This window comes from Candoia aspera, chromosome 1 (genome assembly GCF_035149785.1).
Source record: "Candoia aspera isolate rCanAsp1 chromosome 1, rCanAsp1.hap2, whole genome shotgun sequence".
Taxonomy (NCBI): domain Eukaryota; kingdom Metazoa; phylum Chordata; class Lepidosauria; order Squamata; family Boidae; genus Candoia; species Candoia aspera.
The window spans coordinates 167930456-167951913 of record NC_086153.1 but is presented as its reverse complement, the minus strand read 5'-3'; the positions used below and the strand labels follow the sequence as shown (position 1 = coordinate 167951913).

Here is a 21458-nt window from a genome sequence, read left to right as displayed (position 1 = left end):
CAGAGAATGGCTTACTGAAGACGGCTCCGTGTAAAGCAGAGCTGACAATTGCAGCTAAGAACAAGGAGCCAACAAGTAGATCGGCTCCTTTGAACCTCTCTGCACGAAGAGAGGACACAAGATCACCCAAGTTGTGCTCTATATGGTTGTTCCTCACAAGGAGACTACAAGGGTGGAAGAACTGGAAGGTGAGGGAATTTGTCATACTCGCTCCAGCCACAGCTGGAGCCTTCCAAAGGACAGTAAATTTGCACTTCCTTTGCTAATCACCTTCGGAAATTGCCTAAACTGCTTTAAAGAAATTAGACACCTTCAAACTGACCAGGCCAGAAACACCAGGTGAGTGCCTTCAATCCTTAATATAAGAACATGAAATTGCATCTTTATAAATTTTAAGAATTCAAAATACACAGCAAAAAGCAAGACAAGGTTTTGGCTATAGAAACATTTAAATGGATTAAGGGCTCAGAAAACACTGGAATATTTGATTTGGAATATTAAGACTTTGAAGTTAATTTTAAAGAATAAATGCATTTTTGTGGGAAAAACATTTTTGACATTGGAGACATAACAAGATAAGCAACTTATAATGGCATTCAGAGATATTGTTGAGGAATGGCAATGGGACTTTGAACCAATAGTGTCAAATATGTATGAACATCCTGTTCCTAGAAGAAACTGTTCCACCAGAAGAAGCTGTTACAGAAAAAAATCTGGAACTAAACTTATCTGAAGTGATTATGGAGAACAACATGAACAAGAGTTTATCATTGGATATACAAAAAAAATCTGATGGGGCTCTAAAAATTAAGAAGGAAATAAAAATGCTAATTCAAGAGAATAATTGAAATAATTTCTTCCTTCTGGACTTACAAAAAAGACTTGTTAAAGTTTTCAAGAAATTCAAGACATGGGATAATCATCATCTGAATGGATCAAAGAACAAGATTGTTTTATGTAAAAAGAAGGAACATAAAGTTGGCTTATTTGACCAGGGTTAAAATGGGATATGTTGTTACTCTGGGTGGTTCTTTCTGGACCTGTTGACATCTGGACTGGAAAACATGTTGTGTATTGGATTTGCTTACAGTTAATAGTTGAGATATGGAATGATGTTAACTGATGTGATTATTTTAGGGCTCTGTTTGGACTTTTTGCTGACACCTGGCCTGAAAAAGACGTTTATTGGATTTGCCTATAGTTAAGTTATAGGATGAAGAGTTTTATATCTATTAATTGTTAACTAGAGCCAGTTTGGTTTAGTGGTTAAGGCTTCAGGCTAGAAACCAGGAGACTGAGAGTTCTAGTCCTGCCTTAGGCATGAAAACCAGCTGGGTGACTTTGGGCCAGTCACACTCTCTCAGCCCAGCTCACCTCACAGGGTGGTTGTTGTGGGGAAAATAGGAGAAGGAAGGAGTACTAGGTATGTTCACTGCCTTGAGTTATTTATAAAAATAACAAAGGCAGGATAGTAAATAAATAAATAAATAGTGGTTATCAGTGGAAACACGAAGTGTTGTAAAAAGGACCAGTGAAATATGGGATATTAACTTAGCCCCCAAACCCCAAAGCAAACTCAACTTCTAAAGCAAACAGTAAAAACACAACCAATAAACAAATTACTTCCTATTTAACTATAATAAATAGCATAGTGAATTTTCAAGCTACTGGAAAACCAAAGCCTATAAAAACTTACCAGGATCCGGTTGAGGTTTTCAGTGTAGTGCTACAGCTTGAAAATATTAAGAAGTTTGTCTCTGTGCTGTTAATTTGCCATCTGTTTGCTGGAACTCTCCTGGGTTGTGAAAGCGGCCAGGAAGGTAACCCATAGTTGGATCCATGTTCCATCTTTGATGGAGGAGTTGGTGCACCCAGCCTTGAAAGAGGCAGTGGTGTGCCCCATCCTCAAGAGGCCATCCTTGAACCCAGCGGTTTTCGATAACTATCAACCAATCTCCAACCATCCCTTTGGGAGGAAGGTTGTTGAGAAGGCAGCTGGTCTGCAGCTGATGAGAACCCTGGAGGAAATGGATTATCTATACCCATTTCAGTCAGGTTTCAGGCTGGGATTTAGTACTGAGACAGCTTTGGTCGCACTTCTTGATGACCTGTGGCAAAGCCGGGATGGCGGTGGTGCATCCCTCCTTGTGCTCCTTGATCTCTTGGTGGCTTTTGGTACTATCAACCATGGTATCCTTCTGAACCGGCTGTGTGGGTTGGGGATTGTGGGGCACCATTTTATGGTGGTTCTCTTCCTTCCTCTGGGGCTGGTTCCAGTCGGTGTTGTTTGGCAAGGAGAGATTGTCCCCTAGGGCCCTCATTTGTGGAGTGCTGAAGGGTTCTATTCTCTCCTCTTCTCTTCTTTTCAACATCTGCATGAAACCTATACAGGAAGTCCTTGCTTAACAATCATTCATTCAGCAACCATTGGAAGTTACGACAGTGCTGAATGAATGGTACTTACACCTAATCCCCGAAGTTACGGCTGTTGCAGCACTCCTGCAGTCACATGATCAAAATTCGGTCACTTGGCAGTCTGCCTGCATTTACAATTGCAGGGGGGCTTCAACTCGCCCCACGTATCTCCCCCCATCTCTGCCCTTTTGACCTCCCTGCCCTCCATCACCCCTGTTGACCTGTGCTCGGCTGCCCAGCACTCCACTCTGCACCCCTGCTGCCACGCAGTACACCAGCTCTGCTGCCCTGCTCTCCACTGCCCCAGTACCCCCAGCTCACCTTCACCATCTTCCTCCCACTCCTGACAAGGCATACCCAGCCTGGCCCTTCATGAAACAGCTGCTGGTCGCATGCAGCCTTGTCGAAATCACGTGCAGCCTTCCTAAGGCCTGGAAGCCATGCAGGACGGTTGGCACGGCCTCAGGAAGAGCTGCCACGCAAAAGGCCAGGCCGGGTGCACCTCATCATCAACAGGAGGAAAAAGATGAAGAACATCAGCTGGGGGCGGCAGAGTGTAGGATGGTGGGGGTACAGGGCAGTGGGGGTGGCTGAGGCTGGGGCAACAGGGACTTGGCTCTGGGGCTTCTGGCCGCGGGGCTGAGGCAGCGGCGGCTAGGCCTTCACGCTGTGGCACTGGGATGGTTGGCTGCAACACGGAGCTTAAGGCAGCACTCCTTGGCAGCAGTGGCAGCTCCAACAGCCTTGGGGCTGAAGCCCCAAGTGCCACTGGCACTACCACCACACCAAGGAGTGCTGCTGTGCAGGGCAGCCAAAAGCACAGAGATGGGGGGGGGGGGAGTTGAAGAGGAGGCAGTCTCTTACCTTACCAAGGCTCAGGGCTGGGATGGACCAAGCCAGGAATGACTTGGATTGGGATGGGTTCTCACCTAACAACTGGGTGGGATTCGCTTAACAATGGCAACAGGGACTGCTGGGATTGCAGTTGCTAAGCAATACAGTCATGCAATGTCGTGCTTTATGACCACTTTGCTTAGCAGTGGAAATTCTGGTCCCAATTACTGCTGTAAAGTCCTACATGGCCTAGGGCCTAGTTACTTGAGGGACCACTGTCTCCCATATTATCTACCCGGCTGGTTCGATCTGGCAGGGTTGGTGTGCTCCAGGTTCCATTGATCATTGTAGAGATTGCCAAATCTTTTCATCTTTTTGCGTACAATTATCGTGCTGCAGTTATATACAAAAACAAAGTTCCATGACTTTTTTCCAACTGTTTATCCATCAGTCCCAAGACAAAAAGTTCTGGTTTCAGTTGTATATTAATCTTTAAAATCCTCTGAATCAATTTATGCATTTGAACCCAAAATCATCTAGCTTTTTTTGCATGTCCACCAAGCATGATAAAATGACCCTTCTTGTTGTTCACATTTCCAACACAGATTTGAAGTACTGTTATACATTCAAGATAATTTTTCTGGTGTCTCATACCAACAGCACATAATTTTATAAAAGTTTTCTTTAAGATTATAACAAAGTGTAAATTTCAGTACTTTCAACCACATATTTTCCCATTGTTCCATCTGTGCTGTTTCTGCATTTTTGTATTGTTCTTTGTTTTTGAATGTTTTTAACAATTGTAAAGTGCCCAGAGTTGCTGGGAGTTGGGTAAATTTAATAAATTGCTGTATCTGTGTGGACTGAGTACATGTACCTTAGTTATCCATATGAGTATTAAAACACAAGAACATAAGCAACAGGAAAATTCTTATTTACAATATTAAGGGGCTTTGATATCAATATAAACTAGTAGCATTATACTGAATTCAACAGCACAGACAAAAATTATCTATCTTAAATGCTTGTAAATTGCCTAAAACATTTTCAATGTACACTTTTTTGTGAGTAGAAACTTTATTTTAGAAAGGATCCCAAAAGAGAATATATTTTATGGGTGGTACTTTTTCTTCCCTCCCCCCCCCCATTTTCTTTTGATTTTTTCTTTATTTTTCCTTTTCGTGGGTGCTTTATATTTCTAATTTTTAGTTTTGATCAGTAAGCTGCCAAGAGAATATTTGTTGATGAGGAAATGCATGTATTCAAGTTAGTTCCCAGGATGCAGCAGGCATGCACCATCAGGATAGTCATCCCCCTCCTTTCAGCAACTCTCTGTTTTTATCTCGTTTGAATGGAATTGAATAAATTATAAAAATTACTGGCTGAAACTCAACAAAAGAAACTGAAACAATTATAATGTCCTATTCTTGACTATAACATGGATCGTGTGGTTATTTCTTGTTCTGAATTGGCTACGGTAATCAGCTTTCTCATCCTTGGGAGAAGAGCAATGACAAATCTCGATAAAATAGTTAAGAGCAGAGACATCACACTGACAACAAAGGTCTGCATAGTTAAAGCAATGGTGTTCCCCGTAGTAACATATGGCTGCGAGAGCTGGACCATAAGGAAGGCTGAGCGAAGGAAGATCGATGCTTTTGAACTGTGGTGTTGGAGGAAAATTCTGAGAGTGCCTTGGACTGCCAGAAGATCAAACCAGTCCATACTCCAGGAAATAAAGCCAGACTGCTCACTTGAGGGAATGATATTCAAGGCAAAACTGAAATACTTTGGCCACACAATGAGAAGACAGGACACCCTGGAGAAGATGCTGATGCTAGGAAGAGTGGAGGGCAGAAGGAAGAGGGGCCGACCAAGGGCAAGGTGGATGGATGATATTCTAGAGGTGACGGACTCGTCCCTGGGGGAGCTGGGGGTGTTGACGACCGACAGGAAGCTCTGGCGTGGGCTGGTCCATGAAGTCACGAAGAGTCGGAAGCGACTGAATGAATAAACAACAAAATCAGCTTTCTCAGTCATTTATACACAAAAGTCTGTTCAACACATGTAGATTTTGTTGTGGCAATTGTGTATTTAAGTTATTGTATCAGTATTTGGTATTTCCACAAAAGTCAAGCATATCCTCAGGAAGGAAAGTAATTCCAATGAATATCATGGCTGTATCTTAGGGACTGATTTAATAATGTGTTTTTAGTTTAACTTAAAAGTACCACATTGCCTGTAAGTGACCAAACTGAAGCTGTCAGTTAGTAGTAATGGTGAATAATTATGGATGGTATAATTTGCCAGCAAAGTAGATTTCAATTTAACTGAAAAAAATGTATTTTCCATCATTGTGTTGCTTACAAGCCACATTGGCACCAGGCTGGATTCACCATCTTGCAGTAATATTCCTCTAGAAATCAATTTAGTGTACTGAAGACTGAATGGCATATATATACCCTCACCCTTATCCTCTTGAAAATAGCTCCACATAAAATGGAAAAGTGTGCTTTTGTGTCAGCAAGCTGAGCACAGTGGATCTCTGACATGGCACTCAATTGTTAGCAGGTTTCTCTCACTGCACCTCATTTGCATCTGGGACATCAATTAGCATGTTTGTTGAGACTAATTGAATGAAACTCAATCATAGCTCTTAATTGCTTGACTATGTGAAAAGAAATCACATTAATGCAGCTAATTAAGTGTATGGCAATAGATGCAACATAATTAGGAGCAGAACGTAAAAAACAAGCAATGGCAAAGGTGCAAGAGCCATGGGGTACAGTGGCTTCAGAAGCTTAATACTGGAACATTTGGGGAAGATCTTTGTTTCTCTGGTGCTTTATTATTGCTATTGAATTATGAACATAGAAAACTTAAAAACCAAATGTAAATGAGTTTGCAATTACTACTTTTTCAAGCTGTTGAGAGGCCGAAGATAGCACTTCTGGGGTGGCCCACTGTAGAGTAGACTCTGGAGACTTGTTAAGTGCTGTTTAAAAGTACTTGGCTTTGATTTACCCTTGTGTCTTGTTAAAGCAACCCCCTTTTCTCCTATCAGCAATTTTTTTACAGCTAATATCTAGGGAAATTCTCTTTGTAATATTTGCATATCAAAAATCAGACTTACTTCTCTTTAGCACTGCATATTCCAGATGACGGGTCATCTTCATCTTTTTCTAATATTGTAAATCACTGTTCTGAAGCAATTAAGCGTTTTCATGTTATAAACTCTTATTTCTGCAGGATATAAGATCTGAGATGAGAAAGCATTGCAATTTTGCTAAGGAAAAGTAGATTTTGTAACGAAAAGCGGCTCTTTGATCTTTTATGAACACTTGCATCAGATAGGTTTCATGCACAAATTTTTAACATATTTTTACATACCCATTTTTTTTTTTTAGAAAATATGTTTATATTTTCTAAAAAAAATGTAAAAAATATCTAAATATCTAAAAAATATATTGGCCACCAATACAATTAAAACTCAATAAAACAATAATTACAGCAGATGAACATAAAATTTAATCATGCAAACTTCTCTGGGGAGAGTATTCCACAAATGACTCTTCAGTTGAGAAGGCCTGCTCCGGAATGGGTCTAATGAATCTGGGTTGCAAAAATACAGACAACCACAATATGACATCTAGTGCTCATTTAGATGTTTGCAGCCTAGATGTGGTAGACCTACTCTTGATTCCAAGGCTGTAACATTGTCAACAGTGGTTCTACAAGTATCTTCAAGCTACAAGCATGAACTCTTAGGACCTAAAGTTGAGTGCAGTTGAATATTGGTCATCTAGGAACACAAATCTATCAGAATTTAATCTTGCCTAAAAGTTAGATTGAAATGTAAATTGATTAATTGCCTTCAGCATGATTGGTCTCTTCAAGGAAGTGCACACATTACCTTCTAACCGTATCTGTAGTATGAGATTTTTACAAGATTAGAAAGGATGTAATTTTAGCAGTCATCTGAAAACTACTCTGCACATTCACCAGAAGCAGCTGAAGTACACATGTGGAATCCTCTCCTCTCCATTCCCTTGACAACAGCCATTCTGTCATTGGAACAGATTTTATTCCCTGCACCATGGATGAATGCTGTCTTCTGCTTTGTCTGTGTGCAGCTGCAACAGCAATATATATATATTGCTTTTTATGTATAGGATCTAAAAGCTTCCCAGTGGGAGTTGTATGCTATTACTGTTTAACACTGCCCCCACCCTGCAATTTATATTCTGATCTACTTTAGGAAGCTCCCTAAAGGTTAAGAGAAATATATGTTTTAAGAAACATAAACCCCTAGTAGCCTCAGGCAAATCAAATTAGTCATGTGGTTTCTTTTAATCCCAGTCATTGTATTTTTTACATTATTTCCATCTCCTCTGGGGGGGAAATATTTGTGTTCTTTTGGTGCAGGACTATATGCAAAATATTCATGGAAAAGAAATTGATCTTCTGAGAACCACAGTTAAAGTTCCAGGGAAGAGGCCACCTCGTGCCACATCAGTCTGTGCACCTATCTCAAGTCAAAGAACAAACGGCTTGTCCAAAGACATGAGTGGCTTACATATTTCACCAAATTCAGGTAAGAGAAATTTAGTTTAAAAAATATGATCACAATATCTGTTTATGTTGTATTTTTATTTTAAAAACACTGTAATTTAATGTATTTATGTTTTAAATATTTCTATGTGAAAACATTCATGCCCTATGGAAAAAAATGATAAAGGTAAAAAGAGTTGTGGTGCCAACTGATTAAAGTTTTTTTTCTGGTGTGTAACCTAGATGTAGGTATTGCTACTTCACCTATTCTCTAGACCAGGGTTTCTCAACCAGAGTTCTGTGGAACCCTAGGGTTCCGTGAAGAGGTCACTAGGGGTTCCCTGGAAGATCATGATTTATTTAAAAAATTACTTCAAATTTGGGCAACTGCACATTAAAGAGGTAAGTTTCATTCTTTATTTTTAGTTTAAGAATACCGTTAATGCATATATACAGGCCTACACATGAAACAAATATAGTAATTTTGTAACTTCTGGCCTATATTTGCACCTGAGTGTGCAGGGGTTCCCCGAGGCCTGAAAAATATTTCAAGGGTCCCTCCAGGGTCAAAAGGTTGAGAAAAGTTGCTCTAGACAGACTTCAGTCAGCTCCAGTCTTATTACCACTTACCAGGTGTTTGTCCCATTGACTTACTTCTCAGTGGGCACACTTAGGGTTGCACTGTAAGGCTAAAACTCTTATGCAAGAGCTAAGTTCCATTTAATTCATTGCAGTTTATTTTTAAATACACAAGCACATGTATGGGTTGTAAGCCACTTCTGGAAGGCTTGGCTTGACTGCTGGCAGAGCATTTTTTAAAAAAACAAATAATGGTAAGAAGGAGCTTATATGATGAATACAATGCCATGTGAAAGAAGGGACTGAAGAGGCCTATCATGTGAATGTCATCTTCAAGTATGAATGGTATAGCCCAGGCATAGGTTTTGCTGTATCAGTAGGAACTAGAACTTAAGGATTTGTGTACATTGTGCAAATATGCTATGGCTTTCTTTATCATTATCATCTTATAATATCATATGAGGGTCAGGATGGCTACTGGGTAAAATACCAATTTATGACTGTTCTTCCAAATGGAAGTCATGTAAACCTTGGTGTTTCGCTGACCTTTCCCAAATGCTTTAAGAGCCTTTACTTCTGCCACTTAGCCCAAGAAGGCCCAATTTTTGTTTTGCCATTTTGTTTTTGAAGTGAGGATTGATCTGTCATTTGTAGAACAGTTTTCTCAGATACTTTGGAGCTAGGATAAGTTGTTCATTTATGTACTAGATTTTTACAGTGCTTTCTATATAAACATGAATCAGTGCAGTAGTAGACAAATCACTGCAGTAATATACATACAGATTTGGTAAAATGCAACAAATAAAATAATGAATTAAAAACAATTTCTATAAAATAAGTACACTAAAGAAACTGTAAGGAGGGAGAAAAGAAAAACATTCTTCCATAGCATTAACATAGGCAAGACCTAGGAGAAAATAGGTTTTCAGTAGATGGTTAAAACATATAATAATAGCTGCCTCCCAAATGTCAGAAGAGTGAGTGTGTGAGGATTAGTTAATACCATAGAGAAGGCCTACTTGTGTGTAACTTCAAGACTGCAAGTCTGCAAGAATCACCTTGAACTTGGAAGTTCTAAGAAAGAAGCTCAAGTGGCATTCTCTGTTTATTTTCATCAAAGAAGACCAGAGGGAAAGAATAATACTGCAGATGAACAACTGGCTGTGGAAATAGTATCAATGTGATGGATTTGGTTTCTGGGGACCAAGTCTTAGGCTTTCTGGAGGAAAGATGGCTGGTGCAAGATATACAACGTCTCACAAGAACTGGGAAACAAATGTTTGGCTGAAGCATGCCATGCTTGATCAGGAGAGCTTTAAATTAAATCTCCTGGTGTTGAAGTGAGAACTCAGAACTTTAGGTAAGTTCCTGGGAGGATGTTACAAAGTTGCTACAGTAGGGTAATGAACCTTCAAGTGAAAAATCAGGAAGAACAGTACCTTGTGAAGTATACTGTTTGCCTAGTCTATACTCTCATGCTCAGAGTATAAACAATTTAAACTCTTAGCACAAAATGCAAATATTGTTAAATAAGTATAAGGACCTGATGGAATGACTTTCATGACTGAAATACAGCAGCTGAAAGATGCAATTAAATGAAAAGGAATGGAAGCAATAGAAAGGGAGAATGTAATTTAAATACAAATTCCTGCACAGAATCAAAATGAATGGTGGTGTTAGTATTATAGAGGACATTTGTATTAAAACATGTGAGGAATAAAGAAATACTGCTGTTGATTTCTTATCATTACTTCTCAAACCAAGGCTATATGTCTTAAGCCTTCCAAAGCATGAAGTCATAGTGATGGGGAATTTAAATACACTGATCTCTGGTGGGAGACAAATTCTGCCAAACACAGACCTTCCCAGAAATTCTGGACTAGTGTTGCTGACAACTTTCTCCTTCTAACAGCAGAGAAAAAATATCCTTGATTTGATATCCACGAACAAAGAAGACATAGTTGAGGAAGTGAAAGTAGCAGGAACATTGCAGGAAAGTGGCCACATAATGCTACAGTTGAGCATAGTAAAGCATGTACCTTGAACTAAAAAAAAGTTGATTTTAACACACTCATAGCAATGATAAGTAAGATTCTATTGCATTGGGAAAGGGAGCTTTAAATGGGAGGGACTTTCTGAGAAGCAGATTCTAGAAGTGTAATTGCAAATACTTGCAGTAAGGAAGAGAAATGGAAGACAGAAGAAGAAAGCAATATAGTCAGCGGGCACATTTACCCTGTTTATCATTTTTATGTACTAAGAATGTCTATGGGGCCTATGTTGAACCTAACAGCATTCTTGGAAATAAAGATGATTTTAGATTCAGTTGCTTTGCAGTGTAATGACCTTCCTTTTGTTTAAATTCAAACTATGTATATTCTTCAGAATGCCACCTGTAGTTTGTAGGCATTCTGGCTTTAAAAGGGGATTGGTAAAATTCATGGAGAACAGGTCTGTCAAGGCCTATAAATTCCCTTGGCTATAAATTCTGGAAACTAAATGTTACCTCCAGGTTGGGAGCAGCATGCCTCCAAATATAAGTTGCAGGAGAATAAGAGCAGGAGAGTGATAGATGTTGCAACTCTTGTTGCAAGTACCCCTGAGACATCTGGTGGACCACTTTGAGAAACAAAAAGTTGGTTTAAGGCTGGGCTTGGTTGGATCCAGCAGGACTGTTCATCTAGGAGGTGTCTATAGGCATGTTGATGCCATGTGTGCAGTGCTGGATATCTGCTATCTTGTCCTGTCTCTGAGACTCTCAACCAGTCTTTCCTAATCTGAACTAAAACTCTCACCATCCCTAGCAGGAACCATAGAGATAATTCTTATCGCTTGCAGCATGGAAGAATTTTATTTATTTATTACTCAAATTTAGCCACCGCCCATCTCCCCCAGAAGAATTTGTTCCAGTTCCCCATTCTTCTCTCAGTGTGCTTCTATTCTGTATTATTTTTAGATTGTTAGTTTTTGGCCAAGGGCCATCTAATTTCTTATGTGACCCTCCCCCACTCTAAGGGGTTGACCCTCTCTCAATTCACATGACACACTGAAGCACACCCAGCCATACATATTGTAGCCCAGTGTGTCATATGAGCCCCATCTGTGTGGTTAGTTTATGGTTTAAGATAGTGTGCGGATCCAGAAATTTGGGCTTATTTTGTGCAAACACAGCCAAATGCTCAAGTAACCTTTCCTGAAAGTTTTTAAAGTAGAAGAATCAAAGTTGAAACCACGCTACATGGAGAACTTTTGAACATGGATTCAAAGGACTTTTTTCCCCATCTTTCTTGACTACTGATTTCAGTTTTTAAGATTTTGACGTCATATAAAAGCTGTTAAACTATAGACCCAGATTGAACTGATCATTCAGAAAGGTTTGAAAAAAGCAAAATGACTTTATTTGTGTTAGGTTAAAATCCAGTAATCTTCCAAATTACCATTGAAAGTATGACAAAAATATAATACCGATATAAGTGCTTTTTTTCATGCATGCTCCTGCATAGCAGTTTTATAGAACTGAGAAGATATTGAGCTCTGTTTGGAAAATAGAGCATATATAGCTATTTCAAGATCTTGTATGTTTACTTTCCATTACTACAGTGATAGTTTGGTCAGTTTTCATTAACTATCAGGACCCAAATCCACACACTGAATACTATTTAACATCTACAAGAAACTAAATTAAAAACTGCTGGTGTCTCACAGTGCTGTTATGCTCAACTTGTATTTCCATCTAAGACAAGGAAATCTTTAGCAGTTCTGGATAAGTGCTTGAGGCCTATAATACATCACCAGTGAGCTAACAAATTTAAATTTAATCCCAAAAAAGATAAAGTAGGTGATTATAACTGCTGATTTAGCGTTAGGGAGCAGCTGTTTTACTATGAAATTGGATTTTAAAGAATAGATTTACATTTTAGGGTTACCTGGATTTGGCCTTGTTTCCATATATCTAATAGTAGTTGAGTTCGATTTCCTATTAAGTTGTGGGTTCCAGAGGGGGTGGGAGGCACAAATGCCAAAACCTGCATTGCAGTGTTATAAACCCTTTTATATTTGTGTTTTATGATGCAGGCAAGAATGTAAGGGACAGGCCTGTGTTGTTTATCACAATGCACATTTCATCATTATGATGAAATCTTTACTTGCTGTGAATGCCCCTGCTACTGATCTCACTGCTTTTTATTTCTGCTTTTTAAAATGTCCTTCCTTTCTTCTGGGAGCTCAGGGTCATAACCCTGTAAGGCAGGAAGTCCACTAAAATTCCTAAACTTTTAAAATAATACATTTTGAGGCTTTAAGATATCCGTATAATGATAACTTAAGTGTGCTTAAGATTTAGAGCATGGTAGTACATACAATTTATGATTACAATCTTTTTGCCTTTCTGATAAATCACAGGAAGTTTTTTTTTTCCCATCCTAGCATTTTTCCCCAGATTACAGGAAATGAGTGTTATAATTTCCAACAAGGCAAGTGTAAGTGCCCTGAACATTGAGGTAGCCCAGCTCTGGTGCCAGCAGTAGAGTCTTGGATCAGCCTACTCACTCCTTTCCATTGTGGTTTGGTTTGTGTATCTCATTTCTGGATTTACACTGTATCCAAGATTAGTGATTTGTTCTATTCTTCTGAAGTTATTATGTTGGGCTCCCATAGTTATATTTTGTAATAGCAATCATTTTGGTTGTTAAAACCTTTTCAGGAAAATCAAGCATTTTCGTTCCTCCATCCTTCTAGTGATTTTTCAAATACTAAAGCCATCAGGAGAATTTAAAACACTGGTTTAGCCTCCTCCAAAAAGGAGGAGGGGTGCTCACAAACCTATTTTCAGTATTGAACCGCCATTGACATCTAACGTTCCCACCATGCTGTTTTCCTCCACACTCCAGCAATCAGGACATCCAGCAAACCCATAAAATCCAAACTAATAGCATGAATATTCAGTGACCTAGAATACTAATTATTGTCATGAATATTAATGCGATCGGACTTGCGTTTTCCTCTTCTCTTCTTGTTCTCTTTTTTTCCACTCAGCCAGCTCTAAAGATGGGCCATAATGAGAGCATTTAAGAGAGAGCGCTCTCCGTCGTGACAGGGACTGGGGTAATAAGCAGAGCTTGATTAACGTGGTACACTTGGGGGAGAGATGAGAGGCTTCACATGGTCCTGTTGTGAGGGAGGCAATGAGGCACCGGCGGCTGTGTTGCTGCTCCCTCAGATTAATGAGGCCTAAGAGTGCATTAGGAACAGTGACAAAGGTTTGATCTAATGGGTTCAGTCATTTTTCCTTTGAGTGACAGACGCACAGAAGTAATTGGCTGTGCAGAATGGCAGCTCGTTGGCAGTACTTAAGGATACATTATCCCTGTTGTGTGGCCCACAGAGGCTGTTTATCAAAACTGCTCACACTGCAGACTTGCATTTACTAAACTGTTGTTACAGAGTAATATCTCTAAAATATCCCAGTAACAATAACAGTGTAAGATCACAGTCTTTGTGTGTAGGGGCCAGTTTTTCTCTTCATTTAGATTTAGATGGTTTTGAAATAGAGTAATAATTATCGTTTGCTCTAACTTGGAAGTGTTTGCATCTTTGTATCTTGGTAAAGTTCATATACACCAATATATTCAATGTATTGCATATTTCTGTAATGATCAGTGTGTGTGTGTGAATTTTCAAAATCAAAAATGGCCTTTACAAAAGATTATCATGATTGGGAAAAATATTGAGCTTTCTACCTCAACTCCTGCACTCCAATTTGATGATTCCTGATTTCGTTACTTGAAAAAACAAGTTCAACTCTTTAGAAAAACCAGATATTTGTTCTGGAATTAATACATAATACATATTTGTTCTGGAATTAATCTAAATTTATTTAATAATATATACATTTACTAAAGCAAATCTTTTGGACTTAGGGGCGAAAAATATTTTGATCTATATTGGTCATTGCACCTCATGTCAATTCTCCCATGTTGGTAATAAGTTGAAAATCTAAAACATTTTTGCTAATAATAGCAAAACATTTTGACTGCCATGCATGCTCTGATGATAGTGTACTTAGCATCAACACTTTATATGGTCATGAAGCTCAGTTCAACTTTTATTAATATTTTGTTGAGACATTTACCTTGAAAGGGGTTTTCTGCAGGTTAGTAATAGGATTTTGCTAATGTTTCTTTGTAGGGTGTAAATATTTTAAATTTATTATATTCTCCATCACTTAATTTTTTTCTTAGTTATGTTTAAAAATCACAAAGAATATTCTCAGATTTGGGGCTAAAACACAGAGACCAGACTATTTGAAAGTTTCTAAAGGAATGTGTTGAGAACAGCAGACTGTTTAACTTTCTCTACTAAGCTTTGGTAGTCTTTTAAGTGTAAGATAGTATTAGTTGGGGGATCCATTTGTTGCTAAATGTATATAACAATTACATTTATCTGATTGAATGGATCCTTGCAGGATAATGTTGCTTTAGAAACATTAGCACTGTTTTTTGAAGCATGTCATGTGTTTCATTCATAAACTGTTACAGAGTTCTCATAAGACAAGAAGTAGATGACATTCCATCTTCTCTAAGGGCTTCTAAAAGAGGATATATCTACTTTAAATATATCTAAAAGGAGATATATTGGCAGAAAGGGGAGGAGGTAATACTGAATTCTTTCCTTTTTCTTCTCTTGAAATTTTCCTGTACAGGTGGTCTTCATTTAACAACCACTTGTTCAGTGACTGTTCGAACTTATGACGGCACTGGATGAGTGATAGTTACAACCGGTCCTTGTACTTAAAGCTATCACAGCGTCCCCGCAGTCACGTGATCTCGATTTGCGACCTTCTCTGCCAGCTTCTGACAAGCAAAGTAAGTGGGGAAGCCGGCAGGAAGTTGCAAATCATGGTCATGTGAGGTCCTTGTTTAATGACCCACACAGTCCTCGCTTAATAACAGCAACTGGGACTGCCATCGCAAAGTGGGGCAGTCACATGGTTTTTTTACTTATGACGGTGTCGCTTAACAACAGAGTTTCCAGTCCCAATTAGCATTGTATAAGTGAGGGCTACCTGTATGCACAACCCCCTAAGTTGGATTCAGCCTCCCATTCAGTTACAATTATGTAGCTAGCAGAAACGAGCTAGTTTCTCACTTAAGTGAAATAAGTGTTATAAATCCTTATGCTACATTTCACTTAGTGGTTCAATACCAGGTGCAAACCCAGCTGGTGATTTTCAAATCCTTTGCTGCCTAAATAGCTGTCCTGGGCAGTAGTATGTCAAAATCAGCGAAATGGCAGGCAGATCATGGAGATGCAGCCCCACCATTTTGTACACATGTCAATGTCACACATGGGTTCAAAAATGGAGTGGCCTGCATTGTGATATTCCATCTGCCATCTTGCCAATTTTGAACCCCCCCCCCCCCAGGTGCCTTTGGACCTAGGAACGTAGGGTTTTTTTTCCTGCTCCAGCAAGTATTAAATAATCAAGTGAAAACTTAAATCAACAGCAAGTTTTAAATGGCTTTGAAATTGTTGGTTGATAACTTTCCTCAAAACAAGAAGTTGTTTTCATTCTTTTGACAAGCAATCTCTTATTTTACATTATTCAAAGGTTAATATTATAATTAATGTTATAATAAACAGGAGAGAAATGAATAGCAGTAGTCATCATATGTTATAGCAAAATGGAGAATAATATGAAAACAAGAGAAGATATCTGTTATATAAATAAAATCAATATTTATAAATATTAATATTTTTCAGTAAAAGTATTTTAAAGAAGATGGTTATAGAATGGTAAACACAATAAAAGGAGCCACTGGTAAAGTAATATAACTCAAGAAAACTTAGAATGTACCTAAAGTATGTAAAATCATATAAATCTCCCAAAGCTAGTATATCTAGCATTACTTTGAATTTTACATTTCAAAGCTATTAAAAAGGAAGCTGAGCAGATAAATAGTGAGTGGGCATTCCTTAATTGGACCACCATAATTGTAATGCTATTGTATCATGTGGTCAGCATAGAAGTAAGGGCCTTTTGAGCAGAAAGATCCAAGATCTTTATAAGCTATATTGGAGATAGGTGGTCCTAAGTAATTTAGATCTTTATAAGTGACATGAAACATGAAATGACATGAAACAAACAGCCAAACAGGAAGTATTAGGATAATGGTGAATTCCATATTAGGAATCACTATGAAAATGACTAAATGTACATCTGAATACTGTGTACTTGTACTACTACTTGGGATATTGCAAAATTTGGAAAAAGTACAGAAAAGAGTATGAAGTACAGAAAGTACAGAGTTTGCATGTAGAATTATTTGTCTATTCCTTCTGATATTTTTAAATGGCTTAAGCCTTTCTATACATTTAGGATTTCAATAATATAGAGGTTTATGTACATTATACAAACGTCTCTTCCCATATTTTTGGACCACAACATACTTTGCTTCTAAATTTAGGCCTCTGTGTTCTACTTTTAATGCTCACTTAAAATGGTTATTTTACAGCATACAGGTGAATTATCAAACATCAAGATCACCAGGAAAGATAAATTTATATTGTTCAACAGTGGGCCCATGTACTGGCCAGAATATACAAAATATACCTGGCTAGATTATATAAAATATATCTACAAAAAATAGTGGTAATGTAGTTTTTAACATTACACTACCTCTTTTTTTTGTAATATAAATAGTATGTAATAGAGAATCCAGATTACAATATTTTTCTGCTTTCTAGGGAAAGCAAGACTGCATTCCTTCCCATTCTATATATGGCTGATGACAAGACAACAGCCTGCATTGCAGCTGAAAGAAAGAGGGTACCTTGGGATTTGGGAGTGGTAGGACAAGTCACATGGGTTATATGATATTTCTCCTACATTTTGTTGCTGCCTCTTGATGAAAGAGCTGGTTCTATAATTAGGTATTTAAAAATCTCACATGGTTAGGAATGGATGGCTATAAAAAGGAGTGAGCAAAGTAGAGGTTATAAGTACCATGACACACATAAAACCAGTGCCCACTAACCTCTCCAAAATAAATATTTAAATATTTTAAATAGATCAAAGTCTCACAGGGTTCATGTTCCCACATGACACTTTGCGGGATTTCAGTCCTTTTTTTAATCCATTTTTTTCTATCTGGAGAAAAACATGATTCTCATGACATCATGCAAAACTGCATGATTGTGGTTGTCTCTTGAAAAGGTTCTGAACCCCTAAAATAGACAAATTAGCTGTTTTGATATGGCTCCTAAAATACATACCAGGAGTACAAAAAATTAAGGTCCTTAATTTAAAGCAAATAATACTCCCAGCTTTTACTCTGGACTCTTTATATTATTCAATAACGTAGAGCTATCCTTTATATCGGCCATCTCTTGTCTCTGGAGGAATCCTTGAAATATTTTTCAGGCCTTGGGAACCCCTGCCTATTCAGGATCAAATATAGGCCACAAATTATAAAATTATATTCGTTTCATGTGTAGGCCTGTATCTATGCATTAACAGTGTACTTAAACTCAAAGAATGAAACTTACCTCTTTTAATGTGAAGTTGCCTGAATTTGAGAAACCCTGCTTTAAATACATTATGCTGTTATGTAAACAAAAATAGCGTGCATAAATATGCAGCCTTGACTGCAGCCTTTGTGAAAGGATAGGGCCACTTAACCTATTCTCCTCACATGTCCCTCCTCCATGTCATGCTTGCCACAGAAGATATAATCCCCCTGCCAGTAGGGACATAGGTGCAAAAATGTAGCCCATAGGACACATGCAGCCTACCAACATTCTTTTTATACCCCTGATCCTCCCTCCAAGCGACTGTGGCCAAATATATCAGATCTTTTTGTATGGGGGGGGCAGGCTTAGGTTCAAAGTGGGTTACACATCCATATTTCACCCCTTAAAAAAAACTTACCTCCCCCCCCGCCCCCGGCCTCACTCCACTTTTGAAATGTGGCTGTAGATAAAGGCATAGTCTAACCTATATTTAAAATTAAACACTGTCAGTTTGTGTAAAGTTTCCAGTTCAAATGGATTGTATAAGTTTTACAAATATTTAAACTATTCTATAATGTATTTTTGTTCTTTCATCTTTATTAATAAAACGAAAATTTTGTTTCTATCGGAAGTTCACTCAGATAGGCTTGAGAGTAATTGTGTTTACAACTATAAATGAATGTTTTGGAAATATTATTGTAATAAGATATTTTAGAATATCAAATCAATGTTTTAATCATACTAAAGACCCAATTATACAGATTCCTTTTTGGGGGGGGGGGTGATGTTATTTTACAAGATTCATTTTTATTCAATAGAAAACCAGAACCATCCTTGCTCACTTAAGTCAGTTTTTGGCAACATACTGATAGTCATACATATAAAAGTGAAATAATCATTTTGAAATGCAAATTATTGAAAGAAAAATAGCATATGGTAGAGGCGAGTGCATGTTCAAATCAGTGCCTACATGTTAGGGATGTGACTAGAGCTGAAATTATTCTTTGGAAAGGATCTAGAGCTTTTGACACATCAAAGCTTGAGCTAATCAAGGCTTCTCAGTAAGCATATACACATATCCATATCAAGGAAGCAGGAGTAAGAATACATGGATTAGCATAGTAATTTAACTGCCCCCTGCTAATCAACTAAAGCAACCAGATGATGCGTATATGATGTATTTGTAGAGGCACCCTTTTACAACTCTGAATAAACCAGGTAGCTGACCATGTATTTTATGTTAATTCTAAGAGAAAGTGAGACAGATGCTGAAATGCTGTTAGCTCTCATATGCTAGATTTTGTCATGAAGGCTTTATAAAATTATTTCACAATAAAATCTCACTCAGAGAAAATCCTGTTAAGTGTCTGAGTACTTGTTCTAGCAAACTGATTGGTTATATTCTTAGCAATGTTTCAGAATACCTGAGAAGTATGATGTACATATATACAGATCATGTTTAAATAATTGTTTAGAGCTTAGAATAGGACTTTGCTTCCTGCCAGAGTACATTATACAGGTAGTCCTTGACTTACAACCATTTGTTCAGCAACCGTTCAAAGTTATGTCGGTGCTGAATGAAGGGACTTATGACCCGTGCCTGAAGTTTCAGCTGTTGCAGTGCCCCTGTGGTCATGTGATCAAAATTCAGGTGCTTGGCAGCCCACCCACCCTTATGACCATAGGGGCACTTCACCTCTCCCCTCCCTATCTCCCCTCTATCTATGCCCTTTTGGCCCCCTGCCACCCTGAACTCTGCCACCCCAGCTGACCATTGCCATCTTGCTCCCACTGCTAATGAGGTGTGACTGGCCTGGCTGCCTGGCTGGGCTGGGGCTGCCTTTGCACTGGAAAAAGGAAAAAAAAGCCCAAAGAAGTCCCTTTGCAAAGAGCCCCTGGGCCAGGCCTCTCTTCCAAAAAGCAAAACAGAACAAAACAAAACAAAAGCCTAAAGGAGTCCCTTTGCAAAGAGCTCCTGGGCAGGGTGGGGGCTTTGCTTCCAAAAAGAAAAAAAATCCCAAAGGAGTCCCTTTGCAGAGAGATCCTGGGCAGAGGAAGGCTTTTTGGCACACTGTGCTCCAGGAGCTTTTTGCAAAGGGTTATTTTGGTGTGCTGCGGCTCTGGGGCTGCTTTTGGCTTTTTTTTTTTTTTTTTGGTAGCTGAAGCCCAGCCCAGCCCAGCCCAGACTCCTCGTCAGCAGCAGGAGGAAGAAGATGGTGAAGGTCAGCTGGGGCGGTGGAACTTAGGGCGGCAGGTGTATCAGAGTGCAGGGTGGGAAAGGCAACTGCAGCTAGGACTGGAAGGGGGAGATAGGCAGGTGGGGGGAGTTGAAGTGCCCCTGCAGTTGTAAGTGGCTGGGACTGGGCTGGCTGCTTGCCGCCTTACAAGGCAGGGTGCAGGGTGGCCCAAAGGGCAGAGATGCTGGGGAGATAGGCAGGTGGGGGGAGTTGGAAGCAATCCCTTACCTTACAGAGGCTATGGGCTGGGAGGGACCAAGCCTGGAATGGCTTGGACTGGGGAGGGTCCTCAGCTAAGGACCAGTAAAATTCACTTAATGATGGCAAGGGGAATTGCCAGGATTGTGGTCGCTATGTGATGTAGTCACGTGACGTCTCACTTCATCACTTAGTGATGGAAATTCCGGTCCCAATTGTGGTCATAAGTTGAGGACTACCTACGGAAGCTTTTTGTTGAACTGATGATAAAAGTAGTAGTCATTAACAAGTTACTTTAATGTAGTTATAATAATGTTGCTAATTTCATTGTTACTTAGAAGCACTGTATATGCGTGCATGTATAATTGAGTTCTGCGTAGTGACAACAGAAATAAAGGTAAAACTCAAGGCTTACCTTGGGAAAGAGAAACTTTCAAATACTGTAATTCATTTTTATGTTGTAACAATATATGTCACAGTAAGAAATAGTTAAATTGATAAACAAATTCATCTACTTCCATATAACCTGGTACAAATAACCATAACCATTGTTTATTTAGCTTTGCTCTTCTTTTGTGAAAAGAAAACTTTTTCAGTCATAAATTCACATGTTGGATTTTCATTGAATTCCAAGGAGCTGCTGTTGTTTACCTGCCTTTAAAATATCTCAAATGTCTCAATCTTTAATGAAGAGATAGAATTATTCAGGGCCAAAATACTGATCCTCTGTGATAATATGATTGGATTCCCTGTCCAGGTATTTTATGTTCTCAAACTACCATTATCATGTTAGATTTTAATTGAAGATTTGTACTTTTTATCACATATTTACTACTGTACTTAAGTTGTTTGTTTTGTTCTAACTTGGATTATTCTGAAACCCTGATATATGCCTTCCTTTAGCACTTCAGAAAGTTGTAGAAGTTGTAGCCAAGTATATTTCGGTATATTCTCTGGAATTATCATTATGCCTTCCTCTCTTAAACTCAGTTTTATTTCATTTAAATTGTAATCGAACACATGACTAAAATGGAGGGAGAGAGAACAAAAAATGTTTAAAGTAACTTTCAAAAAGCTCTTATGGACCAAAGGACTTCTCCTTGGATCTGTGTGATTCATCTGATTCAGAGGAGT

General features: G+C 38.6%; 1 protein-coding gene across 2 annotated transcripts in view; it reads left to right on the top strand.

Moving 5' to 3' along the window:
* Positions 1–21458, top strand: part of AGAP1 (ArfGAP with GTPase domain, ankyrin repeat and PH domain 1) — a 471115-nt gene that overhangs the window by 269974 nt on the left and 179683 nt on the right. For both annotated transcript variants that reach the window (XM_063317853.1, XM_063317854.1), the window contains exon 11: positions 7675–7843. In XM_063317853.1, coding sequence (XP_063173923.1) covers positions 7675–7843 — 169 coding nt within the window. The remainder of the gene's footprint in view (positions 1–7674; positions 7844–21458) is intronic.